General features: G+C 48.8%; 1 protein-coding gene across 8 annotated transcripts in view; it reads right to left on the bottom strand.

Moving 5' to 3' along the window:
- Positions 1 to 17,492, bottom strand: part of UBR4 (ubiquitin protein ligase E3 component n-recognin 4) — a 129,911-nt gene that overhangs the window by 25,215 nt on the left and 87,204 nt on the right. For all 8 annotated transcript variants that reach the window (XM_035120583.3, XM_035120584.3, XM_035120587.3 and 5 more), the window contains 18 exons: positions 16,320 to 16,513; positions 14,887 to 15,126; positions 14,476 to 14,614; positions 14,261 to 14,386; positions 13,882 to 14,010; positions 12,081 to 12,424; positions 11,035 to 11,125; positions 10,187 to 10,271; positions 7,895 to 8,022; positions 6,511 to 6,640; positions 5,725 to 5,882; positions 5,282 to 5,391; positions 4,843 to 4,984; positions 3,745 to 3,826; positions 3,426 to 3,599; positions 2,641 to 2,762; positions 1,756 to 1,953; positions 1,376 to 1,456 (listed from right to left, as the gene is read on the bottom strand). In XM_035120583.3, the coding sequence (XP_034976474.3) occupies positions 1,376 to 1,456; positions 1,756 to 1,953; positions 2,641 to 2,762; positions 3,426 to 3,599; positions 3,745 to 3,826; positions 4,843 to 4,984; positions 5,282 to 5,391; positions 5,725 to 5,882; positions 6,511 to 6,640; positions 7,895 to 8,022; positions 10,187 to 10,271; positions 11,035 to 11,125; positions 12,081 to 12,424; positions 13,882 to 14,010; positions 14,261 to 14,386; positions 14,476 to 14,614; positions 14,887 to 15,126; positions 16,320 to 16,513 (2,673 nt within the window). The remainder of the gene's footprint in view (positions 1 to 1,375; positions 1,457 to 1,755; positions 1,954 to 2,640; positions 2,763 to 3,425; positions 3,600 to 3,744; positions 3,827 to 4,842; positions 4,985 to 5,281; positions 5,392 to 5,724; positions 5,883 to 6,510; positions 6,641 to 7,894; positions 8,023 to 10,186; positions 10,272 to 11,034; positions 11,126 to 12,080; positions 12,425 to 13,881; positions 14,011 to 14,260; positions 14,387 to 14,475; positions 14,615 to 14,886; positions 15,127 to 16,319; positions 16,514 to 17,492) is intronic.

Raw genomic sequence — 17,492 nt, 5'->3', positions numbered from 1 at the left:
GGGTGAAAGAGGAGAGCGCAAAATATGGTCTAAAGCTCAACATCAAAAAAACCAAGATCATGGCCACTGGTCCCATCACCTCCTGGCAAATAGAAGGGGAAGAAATGGAGGCAGTGAGAGATTTTACTTTCTTGGGCTCCTTGATCACTGCAGATGGTGACAGCAGTCACGAAATTAAAAGACGCCTGCTTCTTGGGAGAAAAGCAATGACAAACCTAGACAACATCTTAAAAAGCAGAGACATCACCTTGCCGACAAAGGTCCGTATAGTTAAAGCTATGGTTTTCCCAGTAGTGATGTATGGAAGTGAGAGCTGGACCATAAAGAAGGCTGATCGCCGAAGAATTGATGCTTTTGAATTATGGTGCTGGAGGAGACTCTTGAGAGTCCCATGGACTGCTAGAAGATCAAACCTATCAATTCTTAAGGAAATCAGCCCTGAGTGCTCCCTGGAAGGACAGATCGTGAAGCTGAGGCTCCAATACTTTGGCCACCTCATGAGAAGAGAAGAATCCTTGGAAAAGACTCTGATGTTGGGAAAGATTGAGGGCACTAGGAGAAGGGGACGACAGAGGACAAGATGGTTGGACAGTGTTCTCGAAGCTACGAACATGAGTTTAACCAAACTACGGGAGGCAGTGCAAGACAGGAGTGCCTGGCGTGCTATGGTCCATGGGGTCACGAAGAGTCGGACACGACTAAACGACTAAACAACAATGATCATCAAAATATTATCAACCCTCTTAAGACACCAGCAGTCACCTGCTAGGATTCTTTTGGCTGGACACAGCCTTCCCCGCTGCAATGCAACTGTTCCACAGATCCACAAACCCTTCTAGACATATAAGGTGCATCCTGGCAGCAGCTACTTTCTGTCTGGAAACGAAGTCTGGCTGGCATCTGGGTGGGGGCAAATAGCCTCAATGCCAGCCCAGGCTTCGGTTGTAAAGAGGAACTAGGCCTGCTCATCAGGATCAAGATACTGGAGAACCAGGGGTGGTGAGAAGAGTTAAATAATATTTCTGGGGTGCCAGTGTTCTTTGAAATGCAGATGGGACACAGTAGCCCAGAGGCTGTACATACTGGCCTAAAGCAGAGAGGGAAGGAGATCAGCAGCCAAACACATATTTCACAACCCACTCCTCAAAAAGAGAGAGAGTGAGTGAAAGAGAAGCCTCTTGAGAAGGGGGGCCCAGCAAAAGGATCCCTCACATGTGGAACAAGCAAAGCCTTTGGGGTTGTTGACAGATGTTGGAGCTTTGTATCTCAAGTCACTATTTTTCAGAGGCAATGAACAACTTGCAGCCAGAAGAGGTCGTAAGACACAATAAAAGCCCCAGAGGATTGGGCATTGTGTGTGTGTGGAGAGCCATACCTCATTGGTTGGGCACCAGACTTTCTTGTATACCTCGGCCACCGGGAGGTCAAGGCTGATGATCTTGTTGTTCACCAAGAGCTGAAAGAAAGAAAACAGCAACTCACTATGGGTAAAAAGCATACTACTGGTCCTTCCAACACTCCTTTTGAAGTGTGCTCATGCCTAGACAGCTGGAACATTTGAGGGCCTACTGCTAAGCGGATGACCACATGCTTTGGATGCAGAAGTTCCCAGTTCAAACCTGGCAGCTCCAGTTTAAAAAGGATCAGCTGGCATGCAAAGTGGGGAGCATCAGGTCCAGGAGCTGAATGATGCCTTTCATCTCTTTTCTTATGTGGCCCTCACCGCTCCCTGGCAATATCTCATCCAATTCTCACCTCCATCCCACTGTCGTCCTCCAGCAGAGCCACCAAGTCGCAGTCCTGGCAGATTTTGTTCTTGATGTCCCTCATTAGGGGCCCAATGCCCGGTTCATTGCTGCTGTAGGGGTTGCCAGGCATCCGCCCCTGGAGGAAGTCTTCCTGCTGGGGGTCCTTCTCCAGGGTGACAAAGAACTCCGTCACCTCGTTCTCCTCCTGAAACAATGGCAATGGGTGGGAAATGAGCCAGTGTCTCCCGCCCTGAAACTTGGCTGGTCCCTTCTGCACAGCTGGCAGTGGACAAAATGCAAAGTAGTGCAAGGGATAGCATGGCCCAAACTCTGTGCCTAAAGGAAGTGTCCAAGTATTGAAACCCACAGGAGAGGCTGCCCATTGTATCTCTGTTGGACTTATTCTGGTCCTGCCTCCTTCCTCATCACAGTTCCTGTGGAGTGCATTGGGTGGGAACTGATCATTCTATAGGTGCAGTTGTGGGCTACAGGGCAGAATTACTCTTGGAGCTGTCTGCCTGTTGCACCTCTGCACGAGCCATTGCCTTTTAGAGATTTTCAAAAATAAAGCCTATTATTTATATTGGGGTGGGGGTGGGGAATTTAAGTTTTGACTGCAGGAATATTGTGCATCACCTCTCTGGAGTTAGGGAAACAGACTACCCTGGCTACCATACACAGATCTACATTTCTAGTAGAAATCACTGTCCATTGCAGTTGTGCAAATATCGCTATTGTGTGCTTTGCTGAGAGCAGGAGGCTCCCAGCCACATCCATGTGCCACCCCAAAAATGTAGCGTAGATGTTTGCATAGCTGAGGGAGGTACCCCTGGGATTTTGGCTGGGTCCAGCTGTCCATCCTTAGCGACTAGAAACAGGTCAGCTCCCCTACCGGATAGATAATGCTGCAGAGCCTCTCGAAAATGAAGACGGGTGTCCTGTAGTCAACAAGGCTGTAACGCTTCGCCGTTTCAATGCACACTGCCATGAAGGCCTTCGTTTCAGATTCTGTGCCTGCAGAGAAAAGCGATGGTGTCAAGCCTCACGGGGACTTCCTGAATCATCTCCATGCATTGTTCATCTTGAGGCTGGATTACTGCAATGCGCTGGATATGGGGCTGCTCTTGATTCAGAAGCTCCAGCTGGTGCAGAATGCTGTGGCCAGACTGCTGATGGGGAATCTGGCTGACAGCATGTGACACCCTTGTTAAATCATCTGCACTGGCTGCTCATTCAGGTTGAGGGTCCATGTATTAATTGACAAAGCCCTGAACCCTTACATCCCATCTCAGTCACTGAGATTATTTGCAGAAGCATCGCTGGCCGTTCCCTGAGTTGGCAAGGCTCACTTCGTAGCAACAAGAACAGAGCCTTTAGGGTCCCATCAGCCCTGTCCTGTGGAATGCTCTGCCACTGGAGATTCAGCTTCTGTGCTGACCTTTAAACATCTGCTGAAAACTTTTCTATTGCACCAGGCCTATGAAGGCAATCCAGAATACATCTTTACATGGTTTCTGATTTTTAAGTTTTTATGCACAATTGTTTTAAAACCCTCTGATGTTTTTCATCAATATGCACAAATATTTTTATAAAAAGGAAACAAAAAACAACACACCCCCAAAAGCCTCAGGTCCCAGGAGTTTCACAAGCTCCCCACCCCACCGGTGTGCTCCCCACCTGTCGTCATGTCCTCCAGCATCTCCAGAAGCATGTCCTGGGTCTCGTCAATCAGCTTGGTCCGCTGCACCACCAACTTCCTCAGGCACAGGTAGCCGTTCAGCACGGTCCCCACCAGGCGGCTCTTGAAGTGTCGTTTGATGGACTCGACCTCCACAAAGGAGGAAAGGAGGCCTGGGGGAGCAAGGAATTAAGGCTCAGTTTACAAAGTGGGGACACCAAGGAGAGAGAGGGGGAATGTGACAAAAGTCCAGCACACACAGAAATGGCACGTCAAGTCAAGAAAGGAGGTGATGGGAGGAGGAGCAACAAACATCACCTGTGATGCTCTTCAAAGCGTATCCTTGCTGCAGGTCAGTGCTGAGCGTGGCCTCCTCCAGGGCGAGAAGACGGGCAATTTCCTAAAAAGCAGAGAGGCGCAAGTTATGAAGGTACCATGTGGGGTATGTGTGTATCATTCCTACTATTGACACTGGCTTATTAATCACTTTTTAAACCACTATTGCAAGGCGATTCACATATAAAATGATGAGAAACAACAAAGACTTAAGCCACAAGAAGTGGACACTCATAGTAAAATACCCGTTTATTGATTCAGCCGGTAAAGCCTGTCAGAACAAAAATGTATTCTATTATTTCTGGAAAGGGCGAATGGGGGGGGGGTTGTCTCTCTGCAGGGATGCTGTTCCACAGAACAGGGGCAGCCACACTAAAAACCCTGCACCAAATTACGACAGTGTGGGCTTCTGAGATCTTTGGAACTTGGCAGGAGAAACTCTCCTACAGACTGCAAGGATCCGATGGGTGTATAAGAGATAAGGTGATCTCTTAAGAAGAGGAGGAGTTTGGATTTGATATCCCGCTTTATCACTACCCTAAGGAGTCTCAAAGCCACTAACATTCTCCTTTCCCTTCCTCCCCCACAACAAACACTCTGTGAGGTGAGTGAGGCTGAGAGACTTCAAAGAAGTGTGACCAGACCTTGGTCACCCAGCAGCTGCATGTGGAGGAGCGGAGACGTGAACCCGCTTCACCAGATTACGAGACTACCGCTCTTAACCACTACACCACATTGGCTCCCAGTTAAGGAACTGGTCCTGAGCTACAGAGGGCCTTAAATGTTAATGCCAACACCTTGAACGTGGCCCAGAAGCAGATTGGCAGCCAGTACAAATCCTGAAAGAAAGGTGTTAGATGCTGATGGTAAGTTTTGTCAATGAAGGGAGGGAGGGAAGGGAACTGACACAGATCACTTGTGTAACAGAGCACATCTTAGATCAGGAAGTGCCAAATTCCCCGTTCAAACCTCACGCCTGTCGTGAATTCACTGGGGAGATGCAAACTGCTTTCCCTCCCACCTCTCAGTTCACACTTCTCGGCAACAAGCCCCAGATAGAAAACCTGCTCCTTTCTTTACCTTTGTAATGAGGTTGCCAACGTAAGGCAGGACCCCCCTAGCCGCCAGGTAGACCTTCCAGCGGGCAGGCTTGATGAGTTTCTGGTAGAGCGCCAGGTACTCTGCTGCACATTCTCCAGCCATGCTCAACTCATCCAGGTAACTAAGAGAAAGGCAGAGAAAACACTGGCAAGTCGGAAATTGAAAAAATAGAACTGACTTCTTTGCAAACAGAGAAGCAAAACACTGACACAAAAGTGAGCAGAAATTGTTTAAGGGGCAGTGGGGAGATCCTTGCACCTGCAGGGTTTCTCAAGACGGTAGAGCATAAGACTCCTAATCTCAGCACTGTGGGTTCAAGCCCCAACTTGTTGGACTAGATGGCCCTCATGGCCCCTTCCAACTCTACAATTCTATGATCCTATGGTCCCCCAAGAAGAGGGAGCTTGTGGCACCGTACCTGGTGAGCAGGTCGAGGACTTGCTGCTTCCGGCTGGGGATGGTGGCCAGAGCTTCAACGATGGTGCAGGCGGCCTGCCGGGCAGCCTGGGTTGCAGGCGTGAACAAGACCTACCAGGGAGAGGAAAATTGGGGCACTCGGGAGATTCATCTCATGCAGGGTTGAGACAACTGGCTGCAATGACCCACATTCGGCCCCAGAGCCCGAGGTTACCCCACCCCAGTGTACATGGAACACATGTAAAAAAACATCTGGGTATCTCTATTTTGAGAGTGTATACCCCACATTTCACCACCTAGGTCTGAAGGCAGCTTACGACGACCCAAGATACCCATGAGATAAAAGGCCTGCATCCAGGGGAGAGGAATGTCACGCCATTCCCGAGGGACAGATGCGAAACAGCTCTAATCAGATGCTAGAGCCTTTGGGATGGGTCTCTATACCTGCCGCAGCCAATTGTTGTGTCCCAGCTTGAGATCTAGGGGGCAGGTCCTCTTCCCCCGCCTGCTCATGAACTGCTTCCACTTCCAGGTGTACTTTTCCGTCAGATAAAGGTGGCGAAGCTCCGTCCTGCTAGGTGACTTTCCATTGGCGTCGAGGCCTAAGGTGAGGGCGAGGATTCGAGAGGAGGTTAGCGGAGCTGTCCCCTAACCAGGTACCCTGTTGCTCAGGGACAGGGCAAGAACTTCACGTTCCCGAGGGCTGGGTACTTTCCACAGGGATGGCCTCTCAGGTTCATAAATGCAGCACGAGGGTGCAGGAACCGATCTCAAACTGAAGTTCCGTTGTGAAGGATATTAGTCTAGATTAAGCAGCAACAGGTGCAGCAGGTGTGGGGAACTTTATGGCCCTACAGTTGTTGCTGAACTGCAACTCCCATCTTCCCTGGCCATGGGCCATGCTTACTGGGGCTGATGGGAGTTGTAGTTCGGCAACATCTGGAGGGCCAAATATTTTCAACACCTAAGGAGCAGAACAAATGTTTCCATAAAAGGGCGGCAACCAAGGTGAGGGGCCTAAAAGTAGTGAGTTTTCTGCATCAGTGGGGAGGAGGTGTGCACCTAGATGACCTCGGACCTCCTTTCCAATGCTATGATCCCTTGAGTGCAAAGGGCAGTGGAGTCTGATCTCTCTCTCTCTCTCTCTCTCTCTCTCTCTCTCTCTCTCTCTCTCACACACACACACACACACACACACACACACACACTTCCTCAGGGCGCAGTACGTACCTCTGGCAGGGAGACATTTCTTCCAAGCCTCGTACGAAGCTTTGGGGTCCCTCTTGAGCCAGAGTTGGGCCTGAGCGTGGATTTCATTGCTGTAGGGCTTGACGGTGGTCAAGGAGTCCACAGGGGTGTCCTAAATAAGAACAAGGAAAGGCTGTGACAGCCTGAAGCAGAACCAGTCACCTACAGGCCAGATATTCAGAGACCAGCCTGCATCTAGAGTGGGGTTAACCTCATGTAAAGTAGGACTTTGCATCAGTACCTTAATACGGATGCTTTAATCACAAAAGCTCAGTGTTTCGCATGCAGAAGGTCCCGGGTTTCTCCCCTGGCATCTCCAGGTGGGGCTAGAACAGACCCTGCCTGAAACCCTAGAGAGACACTGCCAGCCATGGTAGATTTTACTATCTATCACTGTGCCATACAGAGCATGCTCACGTACGGTTTATGTGTGTGGTACGGAAGCTGTACTTCTGAGGACAGAGCAGGGCTGTGTAGAATTATTAAAACAGCAGAGAGCATTATTGGCTGCTCACTCTCCACCTTAGAACAAATCTATACCACCAGGTGCCATAGAAAAGCACTAGACATATCAAGAGATCCAACACACCCTGGTCACCATTTCTTTCAGCTCCTGCCATCGGGATGGAGATATAGAACTATGCAGGCAAGAACGAGCCATCTCAGGAACAGTTTCTTCTCTAGAGCGATTTTGGCCTTAAATGGAAAGCCTGGACTTTGAAGTCCTCTTATTTTACTTGTTATTTGTATTTACTGTTTTTAATTAGGTTTTGTAATTTTGGATTATGCGGAATGCTTTATCTGAGTGGATGTAGCAACCGAGTAATTTCGTTGTTCCCGCAAGGGGACAATGACAATAAAGATATCTTATATCTTAATGGCCTGCCTCTGTGTAAGGCCGTTTCCTACTGATAGGTGCTTGAAGCACAGGATAATTAAATTGCTAGTGGGTTTAAGCAACTGCTTTATACCTACATGCAGTGCAGAACCAAAGTGAAGTTTGGCCAGATTTTATATTTTGATGTTATGCATGCCCCCGCACCCAATAATCAAGTTGGCTCACAGAATAAAATGGAGCAAATCATATAGAAAACATGCACACACACACCCCAAAATCAAGTTAAATAACAAACACAACGGTTCATAAATGCCGTGCTCAAAACACACATTGGAGACTTCTGGCTCCCCCATTCTGCCGCCCCACACGCTCCCATACATCCAAAATCAGAAAGTATGTACAAAAGTTTTCCCCGAGAGTCTCCCCAAGCACATTCTGCCTAGGAGGATTTGCTCAAGTGGAAACAGGATTCCAGTGATGAACCAGACGGCTCAAGAGTCCAAAAAAGGGCTGCAGGGGGAAGGCTACCTTGTTCTTCTTGCTGGTTGGAGCCGGGGGCTTGATCAGCTTCTGCAGGATGCGCAGACACATGAGAGTGATGTTCTCCACCACCACCGGCGTCTTGATGTTCACGGCCATCAGGAAGAGACTGAGAGCTGGAGAGGGAGCAAAGTGGGAGGGGGAGAAGCAAAGGCATCACAGAAAGCAGCACCAAACAGCAAGGAAGGATACAGACACCTTGCTATGGGGTAAACTGTTAAAGCAAAAGCCTTCCCATGTATCCAGGCTGCTTCTGCTTGTCATTCTTGGAGGCAGTTGAGCAGCCTGGAGACGAAGATGGTCAGGTCCAGGGCTCAGATATGCCACTGGATCACCTCCTCCTATATCAAACTGCTCGTCAGATGCCCATCATGATCTGCAGCCTTCCTCCAGGTGCCACTTGCTGTCTGAAGTGTGGTAGGTGGCCACTGGAGAAACAGAGACTTTCCTGTGGTGGCTCCTTGCCTCTGGTGAAATGTCCTCCCAAAGCCTAGAGACCTTGCTGCTGTCATTCAGGCCCAGGCAAAAGCCCTGCTCTTCCCCGAAGCTTTCAGGAACAGCGAATGTCAATAATACAGTGGTACCTAGGTTTAAGAACAGCTTAGTTTATGAACAACTTGGATTAAGAATGCTGAAAACCCAGAAGTAGGTGTTTTGGTTTGTGAACTTCGCCTTGGAAGCAGAACACGTTTCGCTTCCTGTTGAGTGTGTTCCATTTGCAAATTGAGTCCCCCGATGCTATGGGAAAGCATGCCTTGATTTAAAAACGCTTTGGTTTAAGAACGGACTTCTGGAACGGATTAAGTTCTTAAACCAAGGTACCACTGTATTAAGCCGGAGCAGCTTTGAACTTGCCTGTTGCTGTTTTATGGTTTGTTGTTTATAGTTTACTACACAGGTTTGTATGTGTTGGTCTTAATCATCGCCCTGATTTGTACTTCTAATTCTTAGTAGGCTGTCGTGGAAACAACACTAGGTTTGAAGGTACAGGATATAAACAATGAGCTGTATCCGGTATTAATCCTATTCAGAGTAGACCCCTTAATGGACATGGCTAACTTGCGTCCATGGATTTCAATGGGTTTGCTCTAACGAATGTAATCCCATGCAAAGAAAACAAATGGTTCTTCTGTCCAAGTCAAGAACTCCAAGCAGCCAGATTTCTTCACGTGGTGTGTAGTTAAATCGTGGAACAAGAGGCATCAATGGCCACCAGCTTGGATGGCTTTAAAAGAGGACTGGACAAATTCATGGCTCTATTAAGGGCTACTAGCCATGATGGCTAGTCGGAGGCAGTAACGCTTCTGAATCCCAGTTACTGAAAACCACAGGAAGGGAATGTTGCTGTTGCCCTCAGCTCCTGCTTTTGGGTTTCCCAGTAGAGGCACCCGATTGGCCACTGTGAGAAGAGGATGCCGGACTAGATAGGACCCTGGCCTGATCCAATGGGTTCCTATGTCCTCATGACTCCACAGCAGTGAGGACTGTTCTGTTAGTTAGGGTGGCCAGGAAATGCAAGACACCTCTTTTCTTAACCAGTCAACCCTCTTTCCAAACATGGAGTTGACCACCCTCGCCACTGCTATAAGAATTTTAAGGTCTCAAATACAGAATAAATATTCATAAACACATATCTAAATATATGAACCATGTGTCTGAAAGAGTATGGAAGAGCAATCCTGAAGCCATTTTGACTCTCCCAATGACCTCATATATTCCTCTGGGAGGCAAATGGGGAAAGCCTTCCCATTGTCTTTTTTGCTTGCAAATCCTGTCTTAAGGGGGTATTTGTGTATGGATAGAGTGAGCTTGTGACCTGGAGTCAGGAACTAAAGTATTAACCATCACACAAAAAATGGCCAGGATGCCCAGGTAATGCAACCAGTGACCATCATTGGGTATCCTGGCAGACAGGATTTCTGCTGTAGACTGCCTCCTTCTGTGATGTACGTATGATGTTTTTTTTGGGGGGGGGGTGTCTTGGGCTACAGGGTGGGCAATTTCAAAAATCTATATAAGGGCTTGCACACCATTGTTTAGGGTTCTCTTCCCTCCTGCGTGGGTGGTGAGTGGGGACCTTGTTGCAACAGTTCCTTGAATAAAGATCAGGCTTACTAGCTGCTTTGCTTCTCAATATTCTCTGGTTGGCCTCTGTTGTTTTCTCCTACCGATAGGGAACCCACTTAAGGGAATACCCCACAAGGGAAAGGGAGCAGTTTTTCTTAGAACACCATTTACGGCGCACACTCCACATCTTGCTTGCCAAATGCAGAGACTCACCACAGCGCAGCCTCAGCTCCCAGCAGCTGTCTTCCTTGGAGATGGAGTCTGTCAGCAGCAGCATCTCATACTGAAGGCTGCTGGCCTGCAGATGGGGGAGAAAGAGTAAGGCGAGGCTGAGAGGTGGGCCAGACCAGAATACTGCTGCCCCGTCCCACTTTGGTTCTCTCTCCCCCACAAAAGAAATTTGGCAGAACTTAAAAACAAGGACTGGCGCAAAGAGGAACCACAGAACTGTGGAGTTGGAAGGGACGCAAAGGATCATCTAGTCCAACCCCCTGCAATGTAGGAATCACAGCTAAGAGATCTCAAGTTGCAACTGAGGACTACAGGAACAAATCTTAATGTGAGAGCAGGCGAGGTATACAACAGCGCTGAGCTACTATTGGGCAGGAAGATGCGGCTGTCTTTCAATCCCTGCTTGGCCCTGGAGCTCTTGTCAGCCTTGCCTACCCCGCAAGGTTGTTCTGAGGATAATAAGAGGGCTGGGCTGTGCACATGTGCAAGCCTAAACTACTAGGGTTGTTACACCCATTGAAATACATGGGTCCAAGTTAGTCCTGTCCATGAATTTCAACGGGCCAGCTCTGGAGAGGACTGACATTGGATACAACCCTTCTTAGCAAGGAGTGGCAAGGTAAGAAAAGAAGTGTTGCAATCAAGTTCATTGGAGGTTTTCAAACAGAGGTTGGAGGGCCATCTCTTCTTCAGCTGCGATCCCTGCATTGCAGAGCAGGGGACCCCTGAGAGTCCCTTCGAAATCTACAATTCTATGATAACCAATTTGGATGCAGCCAGGGAGGGACAGAAGGCAGGACAAATACCCAAAGCACCAACCCCCTCCTCACCAGGTCAGGGTTTGCCCAGTGACCCTTCAGAGCCGCAGACACCTTGCTGATGATGAGGTCGTTCATCTGCTGGGTGGCTTCTGGATTGTCCCTTGTTTTCCAGATGGACACAGAATAAAAAGAAAAGAGAGAGTTAGAAAGCTCCACACTGAGCCGATTTCCTCAACACGTCATCAAGACGCTCCCTGTACTGTCTGGGTCATGCAAAAGTTGTAACTGGTCTGCTTAGCCTGCACTTCCAAGGCGGAACTCGAGTCTCGAATTCCTTGTTCAGGTCAGGCAGCTGGGAAGGCTTTGGTACTCAGCTAGGCTGCAGAGGGACCTTGCAAAGGGTCGAGGGTCAATAGGAATTGTTGTTGGTTTCCTCTTGTTTCCAGAGGAAAGGACACACCTAAGTAGCTGGCTGTGTTCGCTAAAAACCCCACTTATTTTTACAAGCGTCTGTGTCAACGTTACATGTGTGACCGTGTGTATATCCTGTGGCATCCAATGCTAGTTCACTAAAATAAGTGCGTGGGGTCTCATCCGTAAGAAAAATTACCAAGCGACTGGAGCAACACACACACACACACGGCAACATTATGAAGAAAGGCATATATATTTTAGTTCTACTAACAACAGACCTGCCAAAATTAAGGAACATTACTAACTGCTCCATTCATTTCAGTGGGCCTACTCTTGAGCAGGACTTAGTTTGCGACAACCCATGAATCCTGCCTGATAAATTGGGGCACCTCTTTAACTATCTGACTTTTAGAAAGCAAACCTGCTTAGGGAAGTTTTTTATGTTTGGTGTTTTATCGTGTTTTTAATATTCTGTTGGGAGCCGGCCAGAGTGGCTGGAGAAACCAAACCAGACGGGTGGGGTATAAATAATAAATCATTACTATTATTATTATTTGATCAAAAAGCATTTTTTGAAAAAGTTCACATAGGTTGAAGTGGGAGACCCAGTTGCATTTTCTAAAAAATCAATACGTTTTAAAAGCCCAAAGCTTTTTTCCCCCTTCAGGACATTCAGAAAGGCCACCCAAGCTCCTCCGCACCTGGTGAGGAGGCACATGAGCTGCCGGACTTCTTCCCGCATGGTGGCTGCGCCGCGGCGCAGGTTGTAGTCGAAGAGCTCCCGGATGAGCCCCTGGGAGACGAGGATGTGGCGGATGGCGGCGTTGGTGGCCAGGGCGCGGAGCAGTGTGATGCAGTGCTCGGTGACCGCCGAGGCACAGCCGTAGCACTTGGTGGAGGAGGTGTGGCCGCAGCCCAAGACGGAGAGCGCCCGGTACTGGCTGGCGGTGAAAGTGGGCTGCACGGCAGAGCAGGAGGACTTGCTGGCTGCTTCTCTCTGCTGGAGGTCATACTCCAGGAGCTCCTTTCTGGAGGCGAAGACTTTCTGTGGGTGGACAAAGGAGGGGAGGGTAAGAGGGAGGACAGGGGGACCCGGCCTTGCTGCCTTTGCTGCTGATCAGGATCTGCAAGCAGGGCAGTAGACTGGCTAGATAGATACCGATCTTTTCCTTTTTCCCTTTTATTTCATAAAATTTCTACACCTCTAAATGGTTTACAAAAAAAGAATAAAACAATGAAATCATCAGTAAAAAGGACTTATGGAAAGATAATTAGAATCAACGATTAAGCTAAAAACCAGAGGAAAGCACATGCTTTAGGTATCTGGATAGGCGTTTCCCTCAACAAAGATGTTTTTAGCAGGCACTGAAGAGAGTACCATGTGCAGGTGCTGCCACATGGAAATATTGGTTTCTTACCACTGCGAACAGGTATGGTGCGGTGCCTGTTAACAGTGCCAGTTCTGCATATCAAAGTGGCTGAGTGGGAGAATACGGGGCAAGATGACCTCATGGGTTGCTTGAAGTTCAGGCTTTTCCCCGAGCTAAGTCTGCCCCAAAATTATGCTTACAGAAGACTATGCTGCCGCCACAACAGGCCCCCTAGTGGCCACACTGAGCCACATCAGGTACTTCACAGAAAGAACACTGGATGCCAAGCTAGATAAGAAATGTGGTTTTGCTTGTTTGTTTTAAAAAGCAACTCTAAAAAGGCCACCTTTTATATAGGTGAAAAACCTTCAAAAAGGGTCAACTTTGAGCAGAAAAGGGGCAGATTGAGAAGCAGCATTCCCTTCTATGCTCAAAAAACATTCCCTTTGGAAACTCCACTCCTACAGGAAAAAAATTAGTGTTAAAAGCACGAATATGTGTCTAACCTCTAGTTCATTTCTTACTTGATTCAACAGTATTTATATACTGCTTAATAATCTAAATGGTTCGCATAAAAGCATACAAAAAATTACCAAAAAAAGCAAGTTAGCCTAAAAGCAATTCAGAAGCAAAACTAAACAGTTAAAAAATGCACGATATAAAATAAAACGACACTCTAAAATACATGTATCCAGTATACATGTCTGGGTAGGCTGGCTTATATAAGCAGATGCCAAAAGCAGTATAGCAAAGCAGCATTGTGTGGTTATCAATGGGCAGGGAGTTCCAACAGTGCAGGCGCTGCCACACCAAAGAATTGCTTCCTTGCAAGTGTAGAATGAATGCTGTATGAAAGTGATGAAAGTGCCGATTCTGCAGATCGTAGTGTGGCTGAGTGAGCACAGGTGGGGCGTGAGCTATCCTTCAAGGAAGGTCGTCCCAAACTTGGCACTAAAATGGTCCCTGCCATCTTGGGCTGTGCCAAACCGGAAGACAGACCAGGTAACAGCACCTCACAGGAGAGGAGAGCCTCTCTTGGGGGCGTGGCGCCTCTGTTTTCAATGGTGGTTTCCCAGGCACAGATTTACCTGACTCATATGCTGGCACTCCCAGCAGCACAGAGGTTATTTACCTGGATGATCTTGGAGAGCTCGTCGAAAGAGTTTTTGCAGTCTCCGCAATACTCCTGGGCCAGCTGCAGGATGTACCTGTTCACACTGGCCGAGGTGGAGCTGATTCCTCCGCTCCCGCCGGCGTCATCCTGAAAATGCCACAAGAGGGAGGGATTTCAAAACTGGTCGCGACGGAGGAAGGAAATGGCAAAGGAATGGTGGGAGAAAGCAACACCCCCCACGACTGAACTGGCCAGGCAATGCTTGCACAATCACAACCCTTCCGTGCCTGCACGCATTTAGAGATTTCCCCACAGGGGCAGGGTTTCAGTTTTTGGAGCAATGGCAAATAAAAGCACTGGAAGGAGAGTGGGAGAGAGAGAGAGAGAAGATGAATACCTGTGGCTTTTCGGGCGCTGCCTCGTTCACTTTGCAGAGGAGGTTTTCCAGCTGCGGCCTGTGACCCATGAGCTGGTGGTACACTCGGTCCGCCTTGTCCAGGAGGCTGTTGATGTTGGTTACCGCCTTCAAATCAAGACATGGGATTTATGTTATAATTTCTGACTAGGGTAGCTCAGAGGGCATGCATGTGTGTGAGCATTTGAGCACCTGACCTTTTTCCTGTCCTCCTCATTCTCAATTGGATCCACTGCGCAGCAGGGCTTTGCATACAGCATGAAGTCAAAGCGAGCATATTTGCAGAACCCGCAGGCGTTGCAGAGGAAGGGGTCCTTCTCATCATAATTGATGGACCTGGGAAGAAAGGGCAGAAAAGGTGAGTTGGCAGGACTTTTGACACGACAGAAACTCAACCGCTGGTCCACGATAGGCTCACCTCCTCACCAGGTGAGGAGGGGCCCACAAGGGAAGATAATAAATTTCAGGCAGGAGGGATGCTGGTGCAGTTTTGGGGTGGGGAGAGAAAACCGTAGCTCAGTATCTGAGTGAAAGTGAGTTTCACACACAGAAGAAGACCTGCTTTTGAGCCCTGAATCACATCTGAATCCCTGAGGAATTTTACACACCTGCACTTGTGGCACTGATAGACGTTCTCCCCGCAGTTCCCGCACACCCCGGGGTTGGCCGGGACGGAGGCACTGCACCGGGGGCACTGGAGGGTCTCTGTAGATGCCTGGTAGTTCTCGTAGAAGTCTGCAAACTCAATCATCAGGTTGGAAGCCACAATGGGCAGTGGCAGGTCGATCTTCACCTCCGTCTGGCCCGGGGTGAGCTGGACCTTCTTGGCCTTATGCCAGCGGGCTGGCCTACAAAAGTGGGGGGGCAGGGGAATAAAGCAAGTGAACAAGAGAGAGAGAGGCAAGAGCAGGGGAGAAGAGGAAAACCATTTAAAGCAGCGCTTCCCAAACTTTTCATTCGTTCACCGCCCCTCTTGGTTTCCGTAATCTCGCCCTCAGTTCCCCCTGCCCTTCAATATAAAAAAAATAGTTGGTCATAAGAGCGGTTTGCATGAGCCAAAAAAGGAAAGTAAGAGCACAAGTAAATCCAAAACAGTTAATTGTACATTTATTCAAAAATCCAAACTATTTAGCTTTGTTAATTCAACAAAATGTATTAACTTTATCCATGGATACCAGCTTTTCAAAGCCCTGTGGTCCTCTGCACATCCAGCGCCCCTCACCCCACCCCAGGTGATGTCACTACCTGCCCCACAGGGAGCACTACCACCCACTTTGGGAGCCACTGATTCAAAGGAAGCTAAATAGGTTCCGCATCCTCCATCCCACGCCAAAGCTAAGCATGGCGGCCTCCGCTGAAAATCTCTTTTAAAAGAGGATGAACTGAGGCACTGGGCTCTTTGGATTCGCTTCTTCTCCGCCTGTGTCAACACGATAGGGAGCCAGAGCCGGAGACTAAGCCATTATCCCCATCCACAGCAAGGCTGTTTAGGATTAAAGAGCTGTTCATGCCTCATGGGACGGAACAAAATGTAACACTTGGTTCTATTTATACATAAATATATATACACCACCACCCTGGAATTTTAACATAGTCCTTTTTCTTATTGGCAAGGGTGCTTTTTTCGCAAGGAGTGGGGAGTGGGGGCAAGGAACAAGGAGGATTCTTGAGATGCCCGCTAATCCACATGGAAAGTCAAGAAGAATCTGCATCCACTTCTCTTTGTGATATATGAAATACATGAAACTTACTTGCTGCCTGCATCTGGCCAATCACGACTCAGCTTTCTGACCTAGCTGGTCAATCAAATAACCTGTTGATTAACGGTCGGCGCCTTTGGGGGTTCACTTGTTTCCCCCTTGCTCCCTCCCCGCCCTCTTTTGTGTCATGTTTCTTAGATGGCATGCCTGAGGGCAGAGGGGCGTCTTTTATCTTTTCTTTTAAAATCAGTCTGCAAGCCATTCTGGGAACTTTAAGGGGGAAGGGGAATCCAGAAGGGAGTGGGGCACAAGTTCTTTAAATAAAATAAAAATGAAATTACTTGTTTTTGAGCTCCACGATGGCCTGCACTGTCCGGTTGTTGTAATAGAGGTTGATAGTCCGGACCATCTTGGTGCGCTTCAGGTCCCCAATCTTCACAGTCACTTTGCTGATGGTGTGGCTGCCAATGAGCTTCACCACCTGCTGGGTGGTGGTATACCGAGTGTCCACTTTGATGGAAGAAAGTTTGATGTACTGTGGAGGAGGAGGAGGAGGAGAGAAGCATCACTTACCTATAAACAAATTGGAGAAAGCACCCTCCGCTCCAGCCAGTTACAGGTTAACAGGAATGTATTATCTTATTTATTTTACTTATTCATCTCCAAAAGTATCTGTATACCGCTCTGTCACATAAAAACACATCAAAGCGGTTTACAGCAATAAAAACGTAAGACAAAACACAACAAAACCACAAGGAAGTTAAAAAGCGACACCAGGAAGCTATGGAACAAACTCCCTCAGTTAAATACCTGGGTGAACGCTTTATTGAGACCTTGTCTTGGAAGTGTCATATAGAGGCAGCGAAAGTCAAAGCACATAAAACCACAGGGGCATTGATGAAGTTCTGTTGCAGTAAGGGAGGGCAGCTGATCGGACCGTCCAGGGGGCGTACCCAGGATCAAAACTAGGGGAGGGCAAGCCATGGTAAAGGCGTCTTGAAGGGAGGAGGGGGACGGGAATGGGGATTAGCACTCCCACCGCCGCCTGAAGTGCTCCGCGATCCTTCGGGGGGGGGGGAGGCCTTAGGGGAGCCTCCGCCGCCGCCTTACTCTCAGCTCCTCCTTGGATCTCTCTCATTGGGGCGGGGCAGGCGCGACGGCCGCAAAGACGGCGCTGGCTGGAGGGGGGGGTGCTCCGGCTTGCCTTCCCTTTGTGTGCCATTTCCTTCCCAGCCATGGCCGCGAATGGCACTTGGCGAAGAAGGTGGGCCGTGGGAGCGGAGCGGGGTCCTCCTTTCTTCGCGCTTTCCGGAGCGGAGATGGAGGGCGGGCGGGGTGGTTAGAGACCCACTCCCTCCCTCCGTGCTGGCGTCTGCGAAGAGGCTTGGTGGGGAAAGTTGGAGCGAGGCACAGCATTTATTTATTTTTTGCATCTGGGGGTGGGGCAGCTGCCCCCCCGCCCCTTCCTGAGTACGCCCATGGAACCGTCCCTAAAGGTTTTTGGCAACAATGTG

Source organism: Zootoca vivipara, chromosome 6 (genome assembly GCF_965207765.1).
Source record: "Zootoca vivipara chromosome 6, rZooViv2.hap1.1, whole genome shotgun sequence".
Classification (NCBI taxonomy): Eukaryota; Metazoa; Chordata; class Lepidosauria; order Squamata; family Lacertidae; genus Zootoca; species Zootoca vivipara.
This window is presented reverse-complemented; position numbering and strand designations above follow the sequence as displayed.